Source organism: Scophthalmus maximus, chromosome 13 (genome assembly GCF_022379125.1).
Source record: "Scophthalmus maximus strain ysfricsl-2021 chromosome 13, ASM2237912v1, whole genome shotgun sequence".
Classification (NCBI taxonomy): Eukaryota; Metazoa; Chordata; class Actinopteri; order Pleuronectiformes; family Scophthalmidae; genus Scophthalmus; species Scophthalmus maximus.
Window position 1 is genome coordinate 13,658,712 of NC_061527.1, and position 17,777 is coordinate 13,676,488.

At 45.0% G+C, this 17,777-nt stretch overlaps 1 protein-coding gene across 6 annotated transcripts in view; it reads right to left on the minus strand.

Moving 5' to 3' along the window:
* The window catches only part of elavl4 (ELAV like neuron-specific RNA binding protein 4), a 77,590-nt gene that overhangs the window by 44,406 nt on the left and 15,407 nt on the right, over window positions 1-17,777 (minus strand). The window contains exon 1 of one of the 6 annotated variants that reach the window (XM_047336651.1): window positions 14,398-14,686. The exons of 4 other annotated variants lie outside the window; for them this stretch is intronic. In XM_047336651.1, coding sequence (XP_047192607.1) covers window positions 14,398-14,406 — 9 coding nt within the window. In that variant the 5' untranslated portion in view covers window positions 14,407-14,686. Of the gene's footprint in view, window positions 1-13,123; window positions 13,418-14,397; window positions 14,687-17,777 lie in introns of those variants that run through there. One more of the 6 variants, XM_047336650.1, reaches the window with a different exon arrangement.

Consider the following 17,777-nt stretch of genomic DNA (forward strand, 5'->3'; position numbering starts at 1 on the left):
GGGTTTCCCCCTTGTAAACAAGCCTGTGGTTGAAGAGACAGAAGTTCCACAAATGAGCAGGAAGTCTGTTCACCAGCTCTCCAGAGCAGGGGGCTTAAATGCCCGCAGCCACCTACGGATGCTACAAGCAGCCAATTTAACAGGAGAGGAGGAAGAGAGGAGGGATGACCTCTGCCTTAATTTACTCCTTCAGAGAGACGGAGAGCGGGAGCAAGGGATCAGATGAGAGGAGGAAAAGGCAAGGGCTGAGTAATGGGGAAGACACTTTCAATACTTCAAAGAACGGGAGAGACGGAGGTGGGGGAGGAGAGCGTCTGTACACGTTCTGTTGTCAATGTGCCTTGTAAACTTAGGCAGGGATGCATAATGGAGGTCTAAATGAGAATGAACTGTCAGCTTGAAAGGGAAAAAAGAAGACGCAGACGGGCAGAGAGGTCAGGGTAGAAAGGAGGACAAAGGATATGGTTTGTACAAGCAGATACGTACTGGTGAGTGTTTTTGGGGATGATCGCATAGAAAAATCACATTGGGAGCCACCTTTGTTTTAGTCTGGTGTAGACGAAGGTGTCAAAAATATAAAAACACTTCCTATTGTGTACATCTGACTGGGACAAACTCAAACATTCAAAATCTACTGTACATTTACATTTTCACATTTTTAGGTCAACCTCACACAAGTATGTCAATGCTATAGTGAGGTGTATTTCTAACCATTTGAAAAAGCTGAGTGGACAGATCCAGGGATAGCTACACCCCCGGGGCTATGGTGCCCATGCTAGTTACACCACACACAGTACAGTGGCCCAACATACGTCTCATCACAATGGTAGAGGACGACATGCTCTACAGCCTGCATGTTCAAATGACTTTCCCCATCCGTTAAATGCAAAGTCGAAAAGCTGGGGCCCTGAGAAAGGAAACGTTAGGCAGAGGTGAAACATCGAAACCATCTTTCACCTGTCCCGCAATGCCACCCCTTTACACACTATGTCAGCGGATGGTGTGCCGCAGCGAGCAGATGGGGCAGTGTCATTGTAGCGCACACACATGTGGTGATAGAAATGTGAGAAGCAGCAAGCAGATGTATATGAGTCTCCACAGCCAACATCCAGTGCGAGGGTTCATAATGTGGACAAAAGGAATACAACATTGCTCAGAAGTGCGTCCAAGGCTTCATTCACGTCGCTACGTTTTCGTTATACAACGCATCACTACTGCTACGTTCACGCCCACCGTCCACACTACTCTGGAGTTTCCGAGCGCTTAACACTGAGAAGTTTGGGTAAAAACTGAGTTGTCTGTAAAAGATGACGCAGTCACCCGCATTCGCTTCCTGATTGGTTCTTATCAGACAAGACTCGACAGCCAGCGGTGAAGGCGAAACGCTGTAAACACTTCACAGTGACAGTAACAGTTTCACCTCATTGTCGGTTCAGAGAAAAGAAAGGCCTGGTCTTACTTTTTATTATGTCGTTTCTTTTTCGTTTTTGTTTTAAAACGCTCTTTTAAAATGAAAACGTAGTAGTGTGGATGTAGCCCAAGTCTCTGAATCCCACTTTAAAAACACTACTCAGTGCTCAATTTGCAATGCTCAACCATTTGCTAAAACAAACAGTCTCAGGCGCAACACACACACACACACACACACACACACACACACACACACACACACACGCACACGCACGCACGCACGCACACACGCACACACGCACGCACACACGCACACACAATTTCATCTTTCTTCATATTCTCACTGTCCTTGCATTTATCACATGAACACACACGTGCGCCCTCTGATAAAAATCTCAAATAACACTAGAATAAGGGAGCAATGCAATTACATTCACTAACCATTGAGATGAGAAACCCGCTCATGGATACAGTTTCAATTATTCAGGGAATACATTTCAGTTGGTGCTCAGATGCTGGGAAAACTTATTATATAATCAATACACTCTATAACGCCATTAATATTTGATGCCACAAAAGTGCTTCCTGTCTCCTTGGGCTCCCGGCCAGTAGTGTCTGGGTGCTGCAGTCAAACAGGACGAGCCTAATCCGCCTACAGCGAGGGAAGGGGAGTGTACGTTTGTTTTCCTCCATAAGTCGAAATAACCAAAGGCACAGACAGCTTTCTTTTAGATTTATCGTATATGATTCCATTTAAAAGGCATTCTTCCACACTATGCACAAAGATTATCTGTCTTTCCTTACAGCCCTCTATGTCACCTATAGTATAAGCTCAAATTTAGAAGACCAATGAGGTTTTGTCTTCCCTCCCTGCCCTTTTCACCTTCATCACTCCTCCACTGCTTTTGCACCATAAAGAACCACTTTATATTGCCGTCCTGGTGCAGGCGTCCTCCCTCCTTCTCTTACAGAGCTTAGACAATCAATTTGCCCTGACTTGGCCAGGATAGATGGAGGCTGAAGAGACTGCGGAGTAGACAGTTTGCTGCAGGATCTCTTCACTGATAGACACACCGCCTGGCAGCTACAAAATGGAGCCAGCACGCAACCACCTGACTTGTGTGATTTCCGTCCTTCCTCATTTTTATTTGTTTAACATTGTTTGGCTTCTTAAAATAATACAATGAACATTACCCAATTGTAATTCATTGTTAGATGCACATACATGTACGGACACATAAACACATTTATATTGATATTGACAGTTTGTACCATGTGTTCACTTCTTGCTCACACAAAGCGGCCACACCAGATGCTTTTAAACTCGACAAAAACTCCCCCTCAGTCCCCTGAAGTGATACTGAATTGAAGTTCCTCTCAAACTAACTGAGACACAAAGAGATTAATACGACTTTACTATCCCCGCTTCTCGGCCAGTCAAGTTCCCTGTAATGCTCTCTGCACTATTGATTTTTATTTTTCTCTCTCCTCACCCTTTATTCCTGGCCCTCTCTCTCTCTCTCTCTCTCTCTCTCTCTCTCTCTCTCTCTCTCTCTCTCTCCCTGTCTCTCCAACTCCACTAGCATCTTCCGAGCTCTGAAATGTCCTGCAGGTCAGACAGATGCATGGGCCAGATCAATCATGGAAAGTAATCTGGGACGCCTCATGCACACAAGCATGCACACACACACACACACACACACACACACACACACACACACACACACACACACACACACCCCTCCTCTTCTGCACTCTGGCCGGCCTGCCTCCAGTCTCATCGATCTGCATCTACTTTACCAAATGGATTCCTCTCTTCTTCTATCCTCCTCCACCTCTCCTCTCTCTGTGTGACTTGGAATAATAAATGTTCCAGACTGCGCAAGACGTGTATGTATGCAATTTTTCATTTAACTTTAGACTGGCCCCCGTCCTCTCTCTTCCCCTTCCCTTTTTGTGATGTTTCAGTCGTCAGTGAAATCAATGCAGCTTTCCCACACACTTCCTCACAGCCCTTGGGTAATCGGCATACACTCATGTGAAGTCAGAGGTCAGGAGATAACAGGATGCGGCCAATTGCCAAAGGGTATGTCAGACAGGATTTATAATATAATGATATTTAACTTTATAAAACTATATACATTTGTAGTATGATTATGTTCTTATTTGCACATGTTCAATATCTAATGTATTTTTCAGTTGTTACTGAGGGATTTTGTCAGATTTTGCATTATAGTGTTCCTTACTGAAGTGACTTGTTCTGCTCATTACTACTATTCTGATTTATTTCTGTCTAAAAACTTCATGTTCAAATACTTCATGATTCCTTGCTGCATCATTCAAGGACAATGACAGTGAGGACCTGCAGTGCTCCACACACCCACACCCGCGCACGCACGCACGCACGCACGCACGCACACAAACACACACACACACACACACACACACACACACACACACACACCCGCGCACCCGCGCACACACACGCACGCACACACACACACACACACACACACACACACACACACACACACACACATTCTCTCTCTCTCTTTTGCTCAGCCAAACTGTAGGCGGAACTAGAGCCATTTGTCCACTGGCTGAATCCCGACTCTGCACCGACGCATGCAGAAAATTGGTGAGCATCTTGACTCTGGAGATGACACTTCAATTTGTGCAGCTCTAGTGACTGATGCTCTGCAGTTCCTCCCTTGCGGGGGTGTGAGATCAACTGGACACCTGCCTAGCTGTTTGGCTTAAGCCTGGAGCACGGGGAACGGGCCTTGGAATTAAAGGCCTGGCCTTGCCCGTCAGCCCAGGTCCCTGTCCCTCAGCCCGAGCCCTGGCCTGGCCTCTCAGGTCCTCATCAAAGTTTCCCTAGATTCACTCCTGCGCCAGGAGCAGTCCCTCACTTGATGCCCCTGACCCCTATTTCTCCATCAAATCCTCAGCTGCAAATCAACGCAGTGCCATCATCCCAACAGCAGCCTTCCCCTGTACAGCATAAAATCCTCATCAATAGCCTGCCAGCCTTTGTTCCAGTTCTGGCTGCCACAGCCAGCACCTCTGCTTCCAGCTCAGACAAATCAGCAAGATGTCTGTGCTGTGCAGCGCTGTCTGTCCTGTTGTAGTCCCTGGGTGTGGTGAATGGGAGTGATCACTGTCGAGGCTCTTAGCGAGGACATTTTGGTGGATTAAAGGGGCTAAATCATTGTCTCCTCCCCTCCATGGGATTCCATCCTTAATTAAATGTCATTAACATGGTTAAAGGTTTCAGGAGAGATGATATCTCTTTAATATGTGGGGCCTACTCAGGGAGAATTAACCGGGTTTCTGTGGTTGGTTGGCACAAGAAATGAGAAAAGAGTAACGGGGTAAAAATGAAGCAGGGATGACAGGAAGAACACTGTCAGCCTACAGTCGGCATATATCACGCCTGTCATTAAACATGACATGAAAGGTTGCTTCTTCCCAAAAGGGCCCTTATTTCTCTCTCTGTCTTCCGACAATGTTAACATCTAACCTGGTTACATTTACTCACTGCGACGGTTCCCTGAATAAATGACAGTGACACCGCAAGAGTGTCTGAAGCTCTGCGGCGACAAAAACCCGCACTACTCTGGATTGCATTTCGCGGGGAATCGCTTGTGCCTCGGTGCAGTGCTCATTTCCGTGTCGACCTGAAGTAGCTCTTGGCTGGGCCGGGGGAGAGGATCGAGGACGCACACAAAGACAGGGAGGTAAGGAGAGCGGGCAGGCGGATCCATCTGAGTCAGCACCATGTGTCATGGGCGAGGACACCACCTCCACATGTAGCTGGCAGGTGAACGCAGCCGTGCACCTGTGCAGGCGACCGGCCATTTTTGTGATGCTAGCTCCTATCTTTAGCAAAATACACTGAAATACACTCGCACATATATATAACCAACTCAGCTGACCACGATACACCTGCTTGAATCAGGTCAGAAATAAGCGATTCAGCAGTGCCATGCTGCTTTAATCTGAATAAAAACATAAATCCCGGCACATTTGCACCTTCATGTTACCATGTTCCCCTGCACACTACTGGTAACTGATTGCACTACTGCACTATTTCCACTATTAATATTCATGTAAATCCTTTATATTTATTATTCTTAGTCTCTATATTTTTGCAATGCGTATATTTCCACATTTGTTTGTGTAGATATTGTATATATTTTGTGTGCTGTGTGAAACGTGCTGCTGTTACACTGGAATTCCCCAGTTGGGATAAATAAAGTAACTATCTATCTATCTATGCTATTGCAACCAAGTTTAAACAACCCTACATATTCCTCAAAAGCCTACAGCCATGTTTGCTGTATGTACTCAAAAAAAAAAAGACCTTGAAGAAGGAGATGCGTGGCTATATCAACATTCCCAGAAGGAATTAGGGCAGCAGAATGAGACATTTGTAAACTCCTCTGACTGAACTCAATTTTCAGTATAATTCACACTAGGAGTTCTGATTAAAAGTGGTTGGAGGCTGGAAGTGGAAATATTGGCTTTGTTAAGCAGGTATTTAAAAAGCCATAAACAGCCTGGAGGTGTACGATAAGAACAAAACCTACAGCACAGCACTTGCACAGAGAAGGATGGAGAGCGAGGTGCAGTACACTGGCCCGGCTGCTAAGCAGAGGCAGGGCTCTTCCTAATGTAATCACTGTTTCCCCAATCAGCTGCATCTCACACACATCCTGCCTATGTGTGTGAGCGTGTGTGTGTCTGTGTGTGTGTGCCTTGCTGCACAGGCACAGAGCAAAAATCACATAGACACCAACCGACCGTTGTACTCAAGAATTCATTCCACAGCCTTGGGTCCTGTGTGAGGGTGTGTCTGAGTGTATGCTAGCGTGTGTGTGTGTGTGTGTGTGTGTGTGTATGCACGTGCCTAGCTAATCTGGTTATTGATTCAGCTCTGAACCGGGAGCTCATATAATCAAATAGCTGGAAGGGGAAAGGACAGCCGTCCATCATCTCTCTTAATGAGTAAACAGTGATGGAGTAAATTAAAAAAACTCCAAAATGCATGTAGATGTAGAGAGGCTACTACATCGCTGATAGTGAGACATGATGAGATATCAAATTAGTTTTTCAGATGACAGGCATCCTTTTTGGACCCTGGTATAGTTTTGAGCCATGCGTCAATTGACTAGTGAGCAATGAAAATCATATAGACCGGATTTCCGTCTCCTCCGAAAACTTTTTTTTCCACGAGGATGTCAGTGAATGGGCTAAACTGGATTGGTTACTTTCCAAATGCATTAGGGTCGCTTTGCACCAGTCATTACACTCACAATTTGGAGTTTGACTTGAGAAATTAATAGCGAGCCAATCTTCTGCGAAAATCTTATCTCGGTGCAGCTTGACGCGGGAGTGGTACAATAAGAAATGTCTCCAACTGCAGTGGGAGGAGAGGAGATTGAGACACAAAGGCCTGAATGTATACCGGCACAGCTAACAGACGACGCCCGTGGCACACCAGCTAAAACATTAAGTGCGGCGTGCATTCAAATGAGCAGATTAAGCCCCCCCCCCCCCCCCCCCCCCCCCCCCGCCGTACAGTGCAGAGTAATTGAAAATGCCCACAGGAGACTATCTCTGCTCATATACTGTAGCATGCGCCAGGGAGGCAACTTATATAGGGGCGGTGGCTGATTGCCATATAAAATCCTGTTTTAGATGTTTCAGTCTGACAGCGTGTGCATCTGTGAGATAGCACGCATCTATCTCTTCACTTCTTCCACGCCCGTCCTTTCCCGGAGTTTTACCACTTTTACCATCGCTGCCGCTGACATTAATCAGTCTTGATAAGCGCTGCATGCCATGTTCTCTTCCATTTCCATCTAGTTACATACTGTGTAGGAAGAACAGCCTTCCTGGCCAAAGAGGGGAAATGAGCATTTGCTCTGTGAATCCATATACTTACTGTATTTGGACAAACACTTTCATTATCAGGATTGTTATCTTGATCTGTGGCTCTCTAACTACCACTGAGTTTTAGACGGTTGGCTATTTTCTGGTCTGCATAAAAAACCAAAACACTGACTGACAGGAGAAAATAACCAGGTATTATCCACCTCCCTGTCTGCATTCTCCAGATATATAGCAGTAGATAGATGAAAACTGTCAGCTCGAGGTTTATGATCTTTATGTACAGCGGCCCCTGTATTTATGAGTTCCTGAACACAACTGACTAGCAGATGGACCTTTCGCACATCCTCTCCTGCCACTGCGGGATTCTCCAGTGTCTCGGTTTACTGCACAGAGCAAGATCAGCCCTTTTTTTGGTCTTTTGTTTGTGTTGCTATTGATGAGATGAGGCAGCCTAAAGGATGTCGTGAGGGAGGCTGCGTTCGCCCTAAAGTGTCCATTACCAAGCACATAGGTGCCATTTTGTAGCATGTTTAGTTGCATGTTAAATCTATAATTCATCTGGTTACACAAATATATAAATGTTTAATATGTCAGAGACGGTGAGGCCTGTCGAAAGCGTGACCTTGGAACGTCCTTTAAACATCACACGACAACAGCGCTGGGGCCAGTTAAGCTGCCAAACACAAACAGCACGCAGCACACATACCAACACACACACACACACACACACACACACACACACACACACACGCGCACACACACACACGCGCACACACAAACACACACATACACACGCACGCACGCACGCACGCACGCAAGCACGCACGCGCACGTGATGCTTTCCGCTGCTTTCTGTTCTCTCTTTTTCCTGGGATGCAAAATGCAGATGAGACGAGTCAGACGCTTGTGCACAGTCTCAGGAGGAACTGCCACTCATATCCAAACATCTGTATGAATACCAAAACACACAGCGTACAGCAGAGGATGAGAGAAAGAGAGGGAGGCAGGAAGGGGGTGTGAGAGAGAGAGAGAGACACACAGAGAGAAGATGAGGGACACGGAAAGACGGAGCGGTAAAGTAGCTAAGAAAGCCAGTGTTCTTCTCTCCGTCTGTATCTTTGACTGAACAAAGAGCTATATACACATGAATACCTCTTTCCTCCGACGATAAATATCCATCGGGATATTTATTCTGAAAAGCTGCGATGCACAACAAGGGCTCGGTCCTGTGTTTGCTAGTGGGCTGAGGCGCTAACACTCCCCAGCTGATTATGTGTCTGTCTGTAGCAGTTTGAGCTGCTGCCAAAGGAATTAGGTCTAGTATTTGTGAATGCTGCTTCCCTCACAGCAGAATGCCTTGCCATGCCTCTCAGATTCCTAGCTTTTTAAAAAGAGAGGGGGAAAAAAAAGCATTTTTAAATAAATGAAGGAAATCACTGTGGAAGCCTATTAAATTTTCAACATGACCGTTTTGTGAGTCTTCATGTGTGTTTAGGCTTCACACAAAAGGAATATTTAAAAACCAAAGCATGCAAATTGGGACAGAGATTGTTATAGCAGCCTCTTATTCAAACAGGCTTTTGGCTCATTAAATGTTTCCTTTTGTCTACAGGAAATTAGGAAAGACATTTAAAGAAAAGAAAATATTTTTGTGATATTTAAATTGGCACTGTACCACCGATAAGTGTAGGGCCACAAACAAATTTCTTTATATTTTTAATGAATCTCAGTAGTCATGTCACACACAAATCAAATCATAACTTTGTAATAGCAGCTAAACCACCAGTTGACCGCATTGTTTTAATTAAATATTAGTGTAATGCAATGGAGTACATATTCTTCATATTTTTTGCAGGGGGAAAAAAAGAATACATTTTCTGTGTTTTACTGTACAGTGTATACTACTTTTGTAGGTGTAACACTTTTTAGGTGTCAGATGAATTGACAGAATTGATTTAATGTTATTGTGGCTCCGACTTTCCCTTAATGGTGCATCAAGGGAGGGCCGAATGCCCCTTCAAGGGAAATTTCTAGTTTTTTTTCTAGGTTCACTTTACGAGTTGAATAATGTTCCATGGTAGAAGTGGAGAAAGAGCTTCTACCGAGTAAATGTAATGCAATTAAATGCTCATGTCTGCCTCACATATCACTCGGACCTCTATCTCAAGAATCCAACTCTGTAAACATGTAATTATAACTGACTGACTGGTGCCCATATCTCGGCTATGATCTTTTTGTACGCCCCTGACTGGGGCTCGTCATTTACCAAAAGCTACAGGGGGTAAAGGGCGAATACGTGAACAAACACATGCACATTAAAAAACGACAGACGTGAACTACACTAAAAAATACCTGGGCACGGACACACACATCGTGAGCGTTCGTCAATCGGGTCTCTGTAGCTGATTTCTGTGGATGTGATGAACTGCAGTGTAACCGCTCTTGTGAAAATCTGAATCAACAACATTAATAGCACTGCAGCCATGACTATGCTCTATTAACACAAAGCATACATTTGCCAAAGGCCGTCTTCTTAGCTAGTGTTTATCTTGTGGTTCTACAAAGTGTACTTTAGGATAATCAATCATAGATACCCACTACACGTAATAATAATAATGCACTGCCAGCAAGTCACACCCACAACATGCAATATCTATTTCTACCTAAATGTATGGGTTTTCTTCTTCTTCTTCTGCTGCTGCTGCTTAGTAAAACAGTTGCAAACTATTCAATTGGCCAAACACCCTTTTGATGTGAAATGGGGCTGGGGGAACATCGTAAAGGTAAAAACACCTCCACAGAGCACTGGTCTTACTAAGTGTGTTTGCTGTGAGCTTATCTCAATAGGTCTCAAATGTTCAAAGGATGATCGAGTTGTTTGAGTAATCTTTCTTACAGCAAAGAGATGTAAGACATGGCGAGACACATTGTTAGACAGGAGACGCTAGAAATAAGAGGAAATCGGGGGGGGGGGGTATATTTCTATAGTTAGTTAAATATAATGCAGCCTAATACAGCCATCCTGCAAAAAATCCTAACCTAATGTCAAGTTTGCATTGAAACAGTTATAGAGAGGTGTGGTCATTTTTGAGGATGTGGTTTGCTCTGCTGTGAAACTGTATTGCGTTATGCAAACAGGTGTTTTAATTATTTTGTCCAACCAAGTCATAACAATGCGTGAAGGCTTAATAAAACAAAATCTTTCTGTAAAATGCAGTACAGTTCAACAGCACCGCAAACTACGCTCTGTGTAAGTTTGAATCATATGCTCTCTAAAACAATTTCATTAAAAACTTAAAGGTAGGGTTTAATGCAGGACTGCTGTATTAGACTGCATTGGTTTTAGCTTGATTTCCCTAATAAACTGTGATTTGAACGTATTTTACTTTCTGTTGAAATATGAAACATGTCTATGCTCTTGGTGTCAGTGCAGGGTTAAGCTTTAATTCCTCTATCTTGCACAGAATAGTCTGATAGTTCCACAAGCACCACACAAGAACAATTGTCTATACATATGTAATGCAACATCCCCATCTAAAAGGTAAATCCTGGAGAGCTAATGTTTGAGCATGGGAACATAGAAAAGAAGATTAAGAGGCAATTGTTTCTCTGCGCGAGCCTCTGTCTCTCTATTTCTCACTCTATCCATTTCCTTGGTGTTTAATCAGGCTCTAGTTAAGCATGTCACTCTGCATCTGGACACGCGTCAGTTGCACCGCGGATAGACAGACTCACGCTGACACAAACACACAGAGCTAATAACACAGACATACTAAACACGGCACATCGCATAATTGAATTGTTGAGGCGATGTTTCTCCATTGTCCTGTTGCTTCAACTTTGTTTTGTCTCTTCATTTGTTCGCTCACCAACTGTCATTCCTACACGAGGTCTATGAATCATCGTCATTGTTCCTCAGACCTGTAATCACTTCAGAACTGCAAACACTTCTCCCAATCTCATGTTTCTCTGATCTTCGGTTACATTTCAAACACTGAGCACACATTCGGTTACTGGCTAGCTGTAGCTAATAAATTCCCCACACACCGAACCCTATTATGTGTAACCTTGGAGCTCATGGTGTTCTGCCTGAGGGTAATAAAGCCACTGCATGTGTGTGTGTACATGTGTGTGTGTGCATGTGTACTCGTGTGCGTGTCCGTGTGTTTGAAATGATAGCCTGTGTCTAGTCCCGGACCCCCACAGGTTCCCATCAGGAGGCTTCATGGTGCACACTCATATCTGATTCCTCCAATACTGACGACTGTTTCACTGCCTCTCTCACTGTTCCTTTTCATTCTCCATGTCCATCTCCTCCACCCCCACTAGCCCTTACTGGTATATACACGTTAAAAACAATATACACTCTTTCTCTGCATTCATGCCCATTCCTGCATATTCTCACTCCGTCGGTCATGTGTTTCGGCAAAGCCCTTCTATCTACTGCGTGTCACAGTGGGCCGCTGGTCCTAACCGTCCCGCAAGGCAGCGACCAGCTAGCGTCGCTAGCCGTTTGACAAAACAGGGGAGTCGCCTTCATTTCAATTTGCATTTTGATTGCATCTGATGGAGAGAAGCCAGCATGCAAACAATCAAACATTTGCTTGCTGACAAATGGAAAATGTTTTCACTGGTCTTCATGCAAACAAAGAAATGAGTCATGTGCACTTTGTGGAAGGCAAGAGAACTATTTTGAAAACAGATGGATGCAAAATAATGGTGTTGACTCTCTGGTCTAGAACCGGCAATTCAATAAAAATAAAAAGTCTTACTGTAAATGATAGGACGGAAATATTGTCAGTCCACCTCTCACTGTATCACTTGTGATGTGATGGATGAAATGAATGCTAAGTTAAAATGAGTGTAAGGAGGCTGAGCAAAACAGAAGATTCATTGTGATTTCTTTCCTGCCAACACACACACACACACACACACACACACACACACACACACACACACACACACACACACACACACACACACACACACACACAGACGGGGAGGAGCAATGGGGCTTTAAACTTAGAGAATGCACTACAACATTATCATATATTGTAATATCCAGGCATGCGTGTAACTCTCAAACACACCTACTCCATCTTTCTCCGGCTCTGGCACAACACATGGACAACACACGCACACGCACACGCACACACACACACACACACACACACACACACACACACACACACACACACACACACACACTGAGCGCACAAGCAGCATGACGGATAACACGTCTACTCAGATAATTTAACAAGGACTACTTTGCATGCGTGAATATGAAATCTTGTTTCGCTACTGCCTCGCTGCAAATTCAGAATCAATACTGTGCATTCCACCTTTGCTGCGTTATACGCAGGTAAATATTTCAGAGTGGTGCAAAGGAAGGAAAAGGGGGGGGGACACCTCCAGACCTAGCTTGAACATAAAATGGGAGCTGTTCCCCCAGATTTAACTCTTCCCTTCCTCTGTTCCTCCACCCCATCTTCCCTTACCTCTACTCCTGCTTCCACACCTCTCCTGACAGCATATCTGGCTCCGTCCCTCCATCCGTCCCCCTCCAATTTCTCATTCCGCCCGCTGACCTCGTCAGACTAGCCCCCTGCTTGGTCCTACTTCTGTCTGAAGAAACTTAACGTTCTGCACAGCAAATTGCTCCACAGTGTCGCTGCATTGGCTGTGCTGTAGGAGACTATATCACACACTGACGGCTGAGGGCACAACCTGCTCCAGCCACTGCAGCCTGCCCAAAATCAAACAATGGTTTTACAAAGTGCACGGCAGTGTAGTGGCTGCAAGCTTTCCTCCTTACCATCTTAAACCCATTCCACTCCATTTGGGAGACGCCGGCCGTTGTCTCACGCTGTCTCTCTCCTCACACAGCAGCTACAGGAACGCCTCAGCAAAGAGAATTCCCTACTCTCCTCTCTCTCTTCCACTCTTTCTGAAACAGTCTCCTCTGACACTGTCGCCTTGTTCCTCACTCTCCTTCGCCCTCCGCCTCTCTTCCCGTTTCTAATTAGCAGAGTCTTAGTAGCGAGCAGAGAGCACTGGAGCACGAGAGGCGTGAGGAGCAAGCATCGCCTTCTTCCACAGATGCTGAGAGGAGTGTGGTGTGCCTGGATGAGAGTGCTGGGCTGCAGCAAGCCTCCCTCCCTCTCGCAGCCACCCGCCCAGTCGCCTGCTCAGCTGGAAGGTCAGAGCCCGCCCACTCCCCCACCCCCCCGCCTCTCTTCTGGAGTCTGCGATTGGCTTCTTGGCTTGCCTGTCAGCCCCTCGGCCCCTGCTCCCCCTCCTCCCTCGGTGTTAACACCTTCGCTCTCCGGCTGGCTCCGAGCCCTCGTCGGCACACGCCAGCCTCAGCCTGCGTTGGCAGAGAAAAGGCTTTCTGAATCCCAGCAAAGCAATCAATCGCTGCTGAGCCCTGTGCCTGAGTGAGCCGGGCAGAGCAGCGCGGGGCAGGGCTCTTGGAGAGTGATTGCAGCCTCGGGCACTATGGTAATAGGATGCCGGCGCAGCGCTGTATATAAATTAGCTATTACTGGGTTCATGTTAAAATCCCCTGTACATTTATATGCCTGTGTAGACTCACTCATTCTCCCTGACTCTCTCCCTTGGACACAAACTCTTTTTTACGCACCCACGAGGGAGTGTCCAACAGTTTGCGTCTTACAAAACAGAGAGAAATAACCAAGGAAAAAAAAATAATTCTCTCCAAGGGTTTTTTAACTATTACAAATGCGTCTGCTTTGTTATTATATTAATTTGAGGTTAAAATGTCAATATATAAATATGAACAAAACAAATCCACGCACACAAGCGCTTGGGTACTTGGACACTTTTAGCCAAATCCATGAGCGCAATTCACTTGATTCAATTGCAGTAAAATCAAAAAGGACAGGTGTTACACAAACAGTGTCTGCAGTCGTGTGTACATGCAGAACAGATCAAAACAACGCTACCTGTGCGCTGCAGCAGTGTGTGCGCGCGCGCGCGTGCTTCCATTTCAAATGAAGCCCATCCGCTCGAAGCAGAACATTTACGCACAACACAGAGATGTAACAGCGCGCCGTGGAGTCTACTCACCATGACCATTCTCGTGTCGCTGTGCCGGACGGTAACGGTGCTCTCGGCGGACTAAGTGTGGGTGTGAAAGAGCCGGTCAAGTCAGCGAGGGGGAGCGGCGCGCTTCAGAGGATGAATGGACCCGACGCGTCGCTGTCGTCACCGAGTCTGTACAGCGGCGCCAGAGCGAACCCGAGGGCATCGGTCTCGGCTCAAGACGAGACTAAGACAAAAAAGAACGCGGCGGGAGAAGAAGAAGGAGAAGCCACTCCGCCGAATCAAACACCTTCCGCTACCTTTCATTAACAACAAAAAAAAAGGGGCCCATTTATGGAAAGTCAGTCACGTCGCTCGCGGCCTCTCATTGGCCGGCGAGCTGCGGACTGGGCGGAGCCTTCTCGGATGCGAGTGGAGGAGGCGGGCGCGGTGCGGTCCACGACGACCCGGTGGAGCATCATCACAAACACTACAGCAGTCAGGGGTACCGTGTACGCCCGTGTATGCACGTGATTATCCGTCCAGCGAGTGTTAATAAATACGCATGATATCAGCATGTACGATTTAACTCGGGTACAGAGTTGGCTTCTCATTTCTCGCATACAGAAATTAGGTGGTGTGTATTGTTGCTGCAGTGAATGTTATATATTCCCTGTTATTCAACCATGTGTTGACAGCTGCTCCTCTGCTTTGACACTGCAGCAGTGCTCTTCTCTCTTCCACCACAACACACCTCTTCCGTCGCTCCCCTTTCTAGTAGTTAATGCTAATTCAGGTTTATGCACCATACAGCTGGGAATAAAACCTTATGTTAATAGTTTTGAGTTGTAATTGTAGTGAATTTCGTCAAATGCTACAATCAAATCCTGACTTGTTTTATGTTGCTGCCAATTATTCAAACAAACTATAATCTTCACTATAGTTCATGTACATTTCTAAATGAATATATTTGAAAATAAAATTCTTCATGCCCTGCAGCAAACCTGCCTCAGGTTGATTTTGACTCTATATCTCTGGCAGGCAAGAAGAGGGAGCTCTTGTTAGTTACCTGGCATGGCCGCAGTACACGCACACACACACACACACACACACGCACACGCACACACACACACACACACACACACACACACACACACACACACACACACACACACACACACACACCCTACTCGATAAAAATGTATAAGCATATTCATGTGCACACATGCGTAGGCAAAATATACATGTATATTGTACATATATTCAGTTTCACAAATGCTACACTTCATTCAAGCAATTTATGCTATGCAATTTAGATGTAGGCACATATAATCTCATCCGTCTAAATTGTGGATTATTTTCAGATTCCAAGACAAGAGATGAAAACATCAACAGTTTCCAAAACGTGATCAAACTGTTTCCTTCATGTTCAACACAGCAATAAGAGGCAATGGGCTTGTCAGCTCCAACGCACATGGTTTGTTTCAGTTAGTGTTCAGCTGTGTGAGGCCCGACAGAGCTAATGTAACGAGTGAATGTCCATCAGGTTCAGAGAGATTTCTTCTTTTCTCCCTCCAGCTCAAGATACACCGCAATGCACGATCGCTCTTTACGCAATATTTGTAATCGTGCGAGAGCTTGGAATTTATGGTCACATTTTAGCTTGTATTTGACTTTTAATCACAAAAGAGACATTGTTAGGTAAAATGATCTGTAGATGCACAAATCTAAAAAGTCATCCAGAAAAAGAAAATCAGTGATTTAATCTTTTGATTCATGATTAATTGCTTCAGTCAACTTTCAAGCAAGATGCCAATCATTCATTGTTTCTAGTTTCTCAATGTGAGGATTTGCTCCCTTTTGGAGGGGGGGGGGGGGGTTGGACTGTTGGTCAGACAAAACCTTCGGGGTCTTGAGAATTGGGATTGACACTTTTTTAGACAATATTATGACATTTTATAGAACAAACTATTTCAGGGAAATAGGGAAGCAATATAGATGAATTAATAATGGAAATAATCATTAGCAGCCGCTTTGTAAAAAGTTACAAGTACATTTTGTCACCTCCTGACGCAGTCAAGCAAAACAGCAAAACTAATATTCCACAATCTACTGCCATTTAGGTCCAGTATGATTCGCTAGGGTCTGAATACTAATGATGCCCCTTCAACTCTCTCAAGATTGTGCGCATGAATAATCTACGGTAATACTGCATTGTGAACTAAGGGATGCACCATACAGTTCATACCTCCTACTCTACACTCATATTTATGTGTGTGTATTCGAACAGTGAATTTTAACCACATACTCAAATAGCTACACAAATTAGCTCCCAAATGAGCACTGTGAAAAAAATACTATTAATAAAGATGAAAAAGAAAAGCGCACACAAAAAAAAAGGAGCGGTGAACTAAAGCTCCCCAGTCGCTCCACCTCACCCCTGACTTCTCCACCTGTCTGGTTAGCTGCAGCCAGCTAGCCTGGCAGAACCATGTGCCTGACATACTAATGAGAATCCTCACTACGCCTTCAATTAGGCCTGAGCAATACCGAGATGCACACGCACACACATACTGCACACACACACACACACAGGGGGAGCCCGATATTGTTTCAGACAGAATAGAAAATGATGGCGCTCAAAGTGTGGAGATTTGTACTGTTTATATCACAACAGAGGGAGAGTAAAGAAGAATGAGACCCCCCCCCCCAAAAAAATGAATTAAAATAGTAGTGCATCTTTGTCCCTTCTCCTTTGTTATGTGCATCTGTATTATTTCTGCCAAAGAGCACAAAGAAGCGACGTTTAAAGCTGAATGGTGCGGACAACAAACCCATAGGTTTCCTGTCAATCTCTGACCTTTGAGTTTAATAAAGGCTTGGGGTTGGACCTGAGAAAAGAAAAAGAACTGGAAACAAGTTCCGTGGCGATACCCGCGCCACAGATCACATCTTGTTTTTGTGTCCAGTCACCTGTTAACCGTCAATGGGGTTGAGGGTGAGTATTTTTTCATAAAAGACAGTGTTCTGAGGGCCCCTCTCTACCTCCCTGTAATATAATCCATATAACCTTTTCTCTAAATGAGAGTATGATTTGAAAGCGAAAAAAGTCTCTCACCGTCGTCTTGCTCAGTCTGTTATTCTACTAAATTGCTCTGCATGGTTTTTATAAAGCAATGAAAGTGACTGCCGCTACTCAGTAAATTAGCTATAAACTCGACCTGCTCTTTGCAGCGTGTTGTGTCATTAAGTGCGAGTGTCTGTGTGTGTAGCTATGATATACAGGCACACACCAAAGATGGAACCATGTTGTTTGAATGTCGTAGTAAAGGATACACACTGTGCATTATAATAATGTGTGCGGACAGATGGACGAAGTGGTTGATATGTTCTATCAAGGGCATCCTCGATGAGGTACTTAAAAG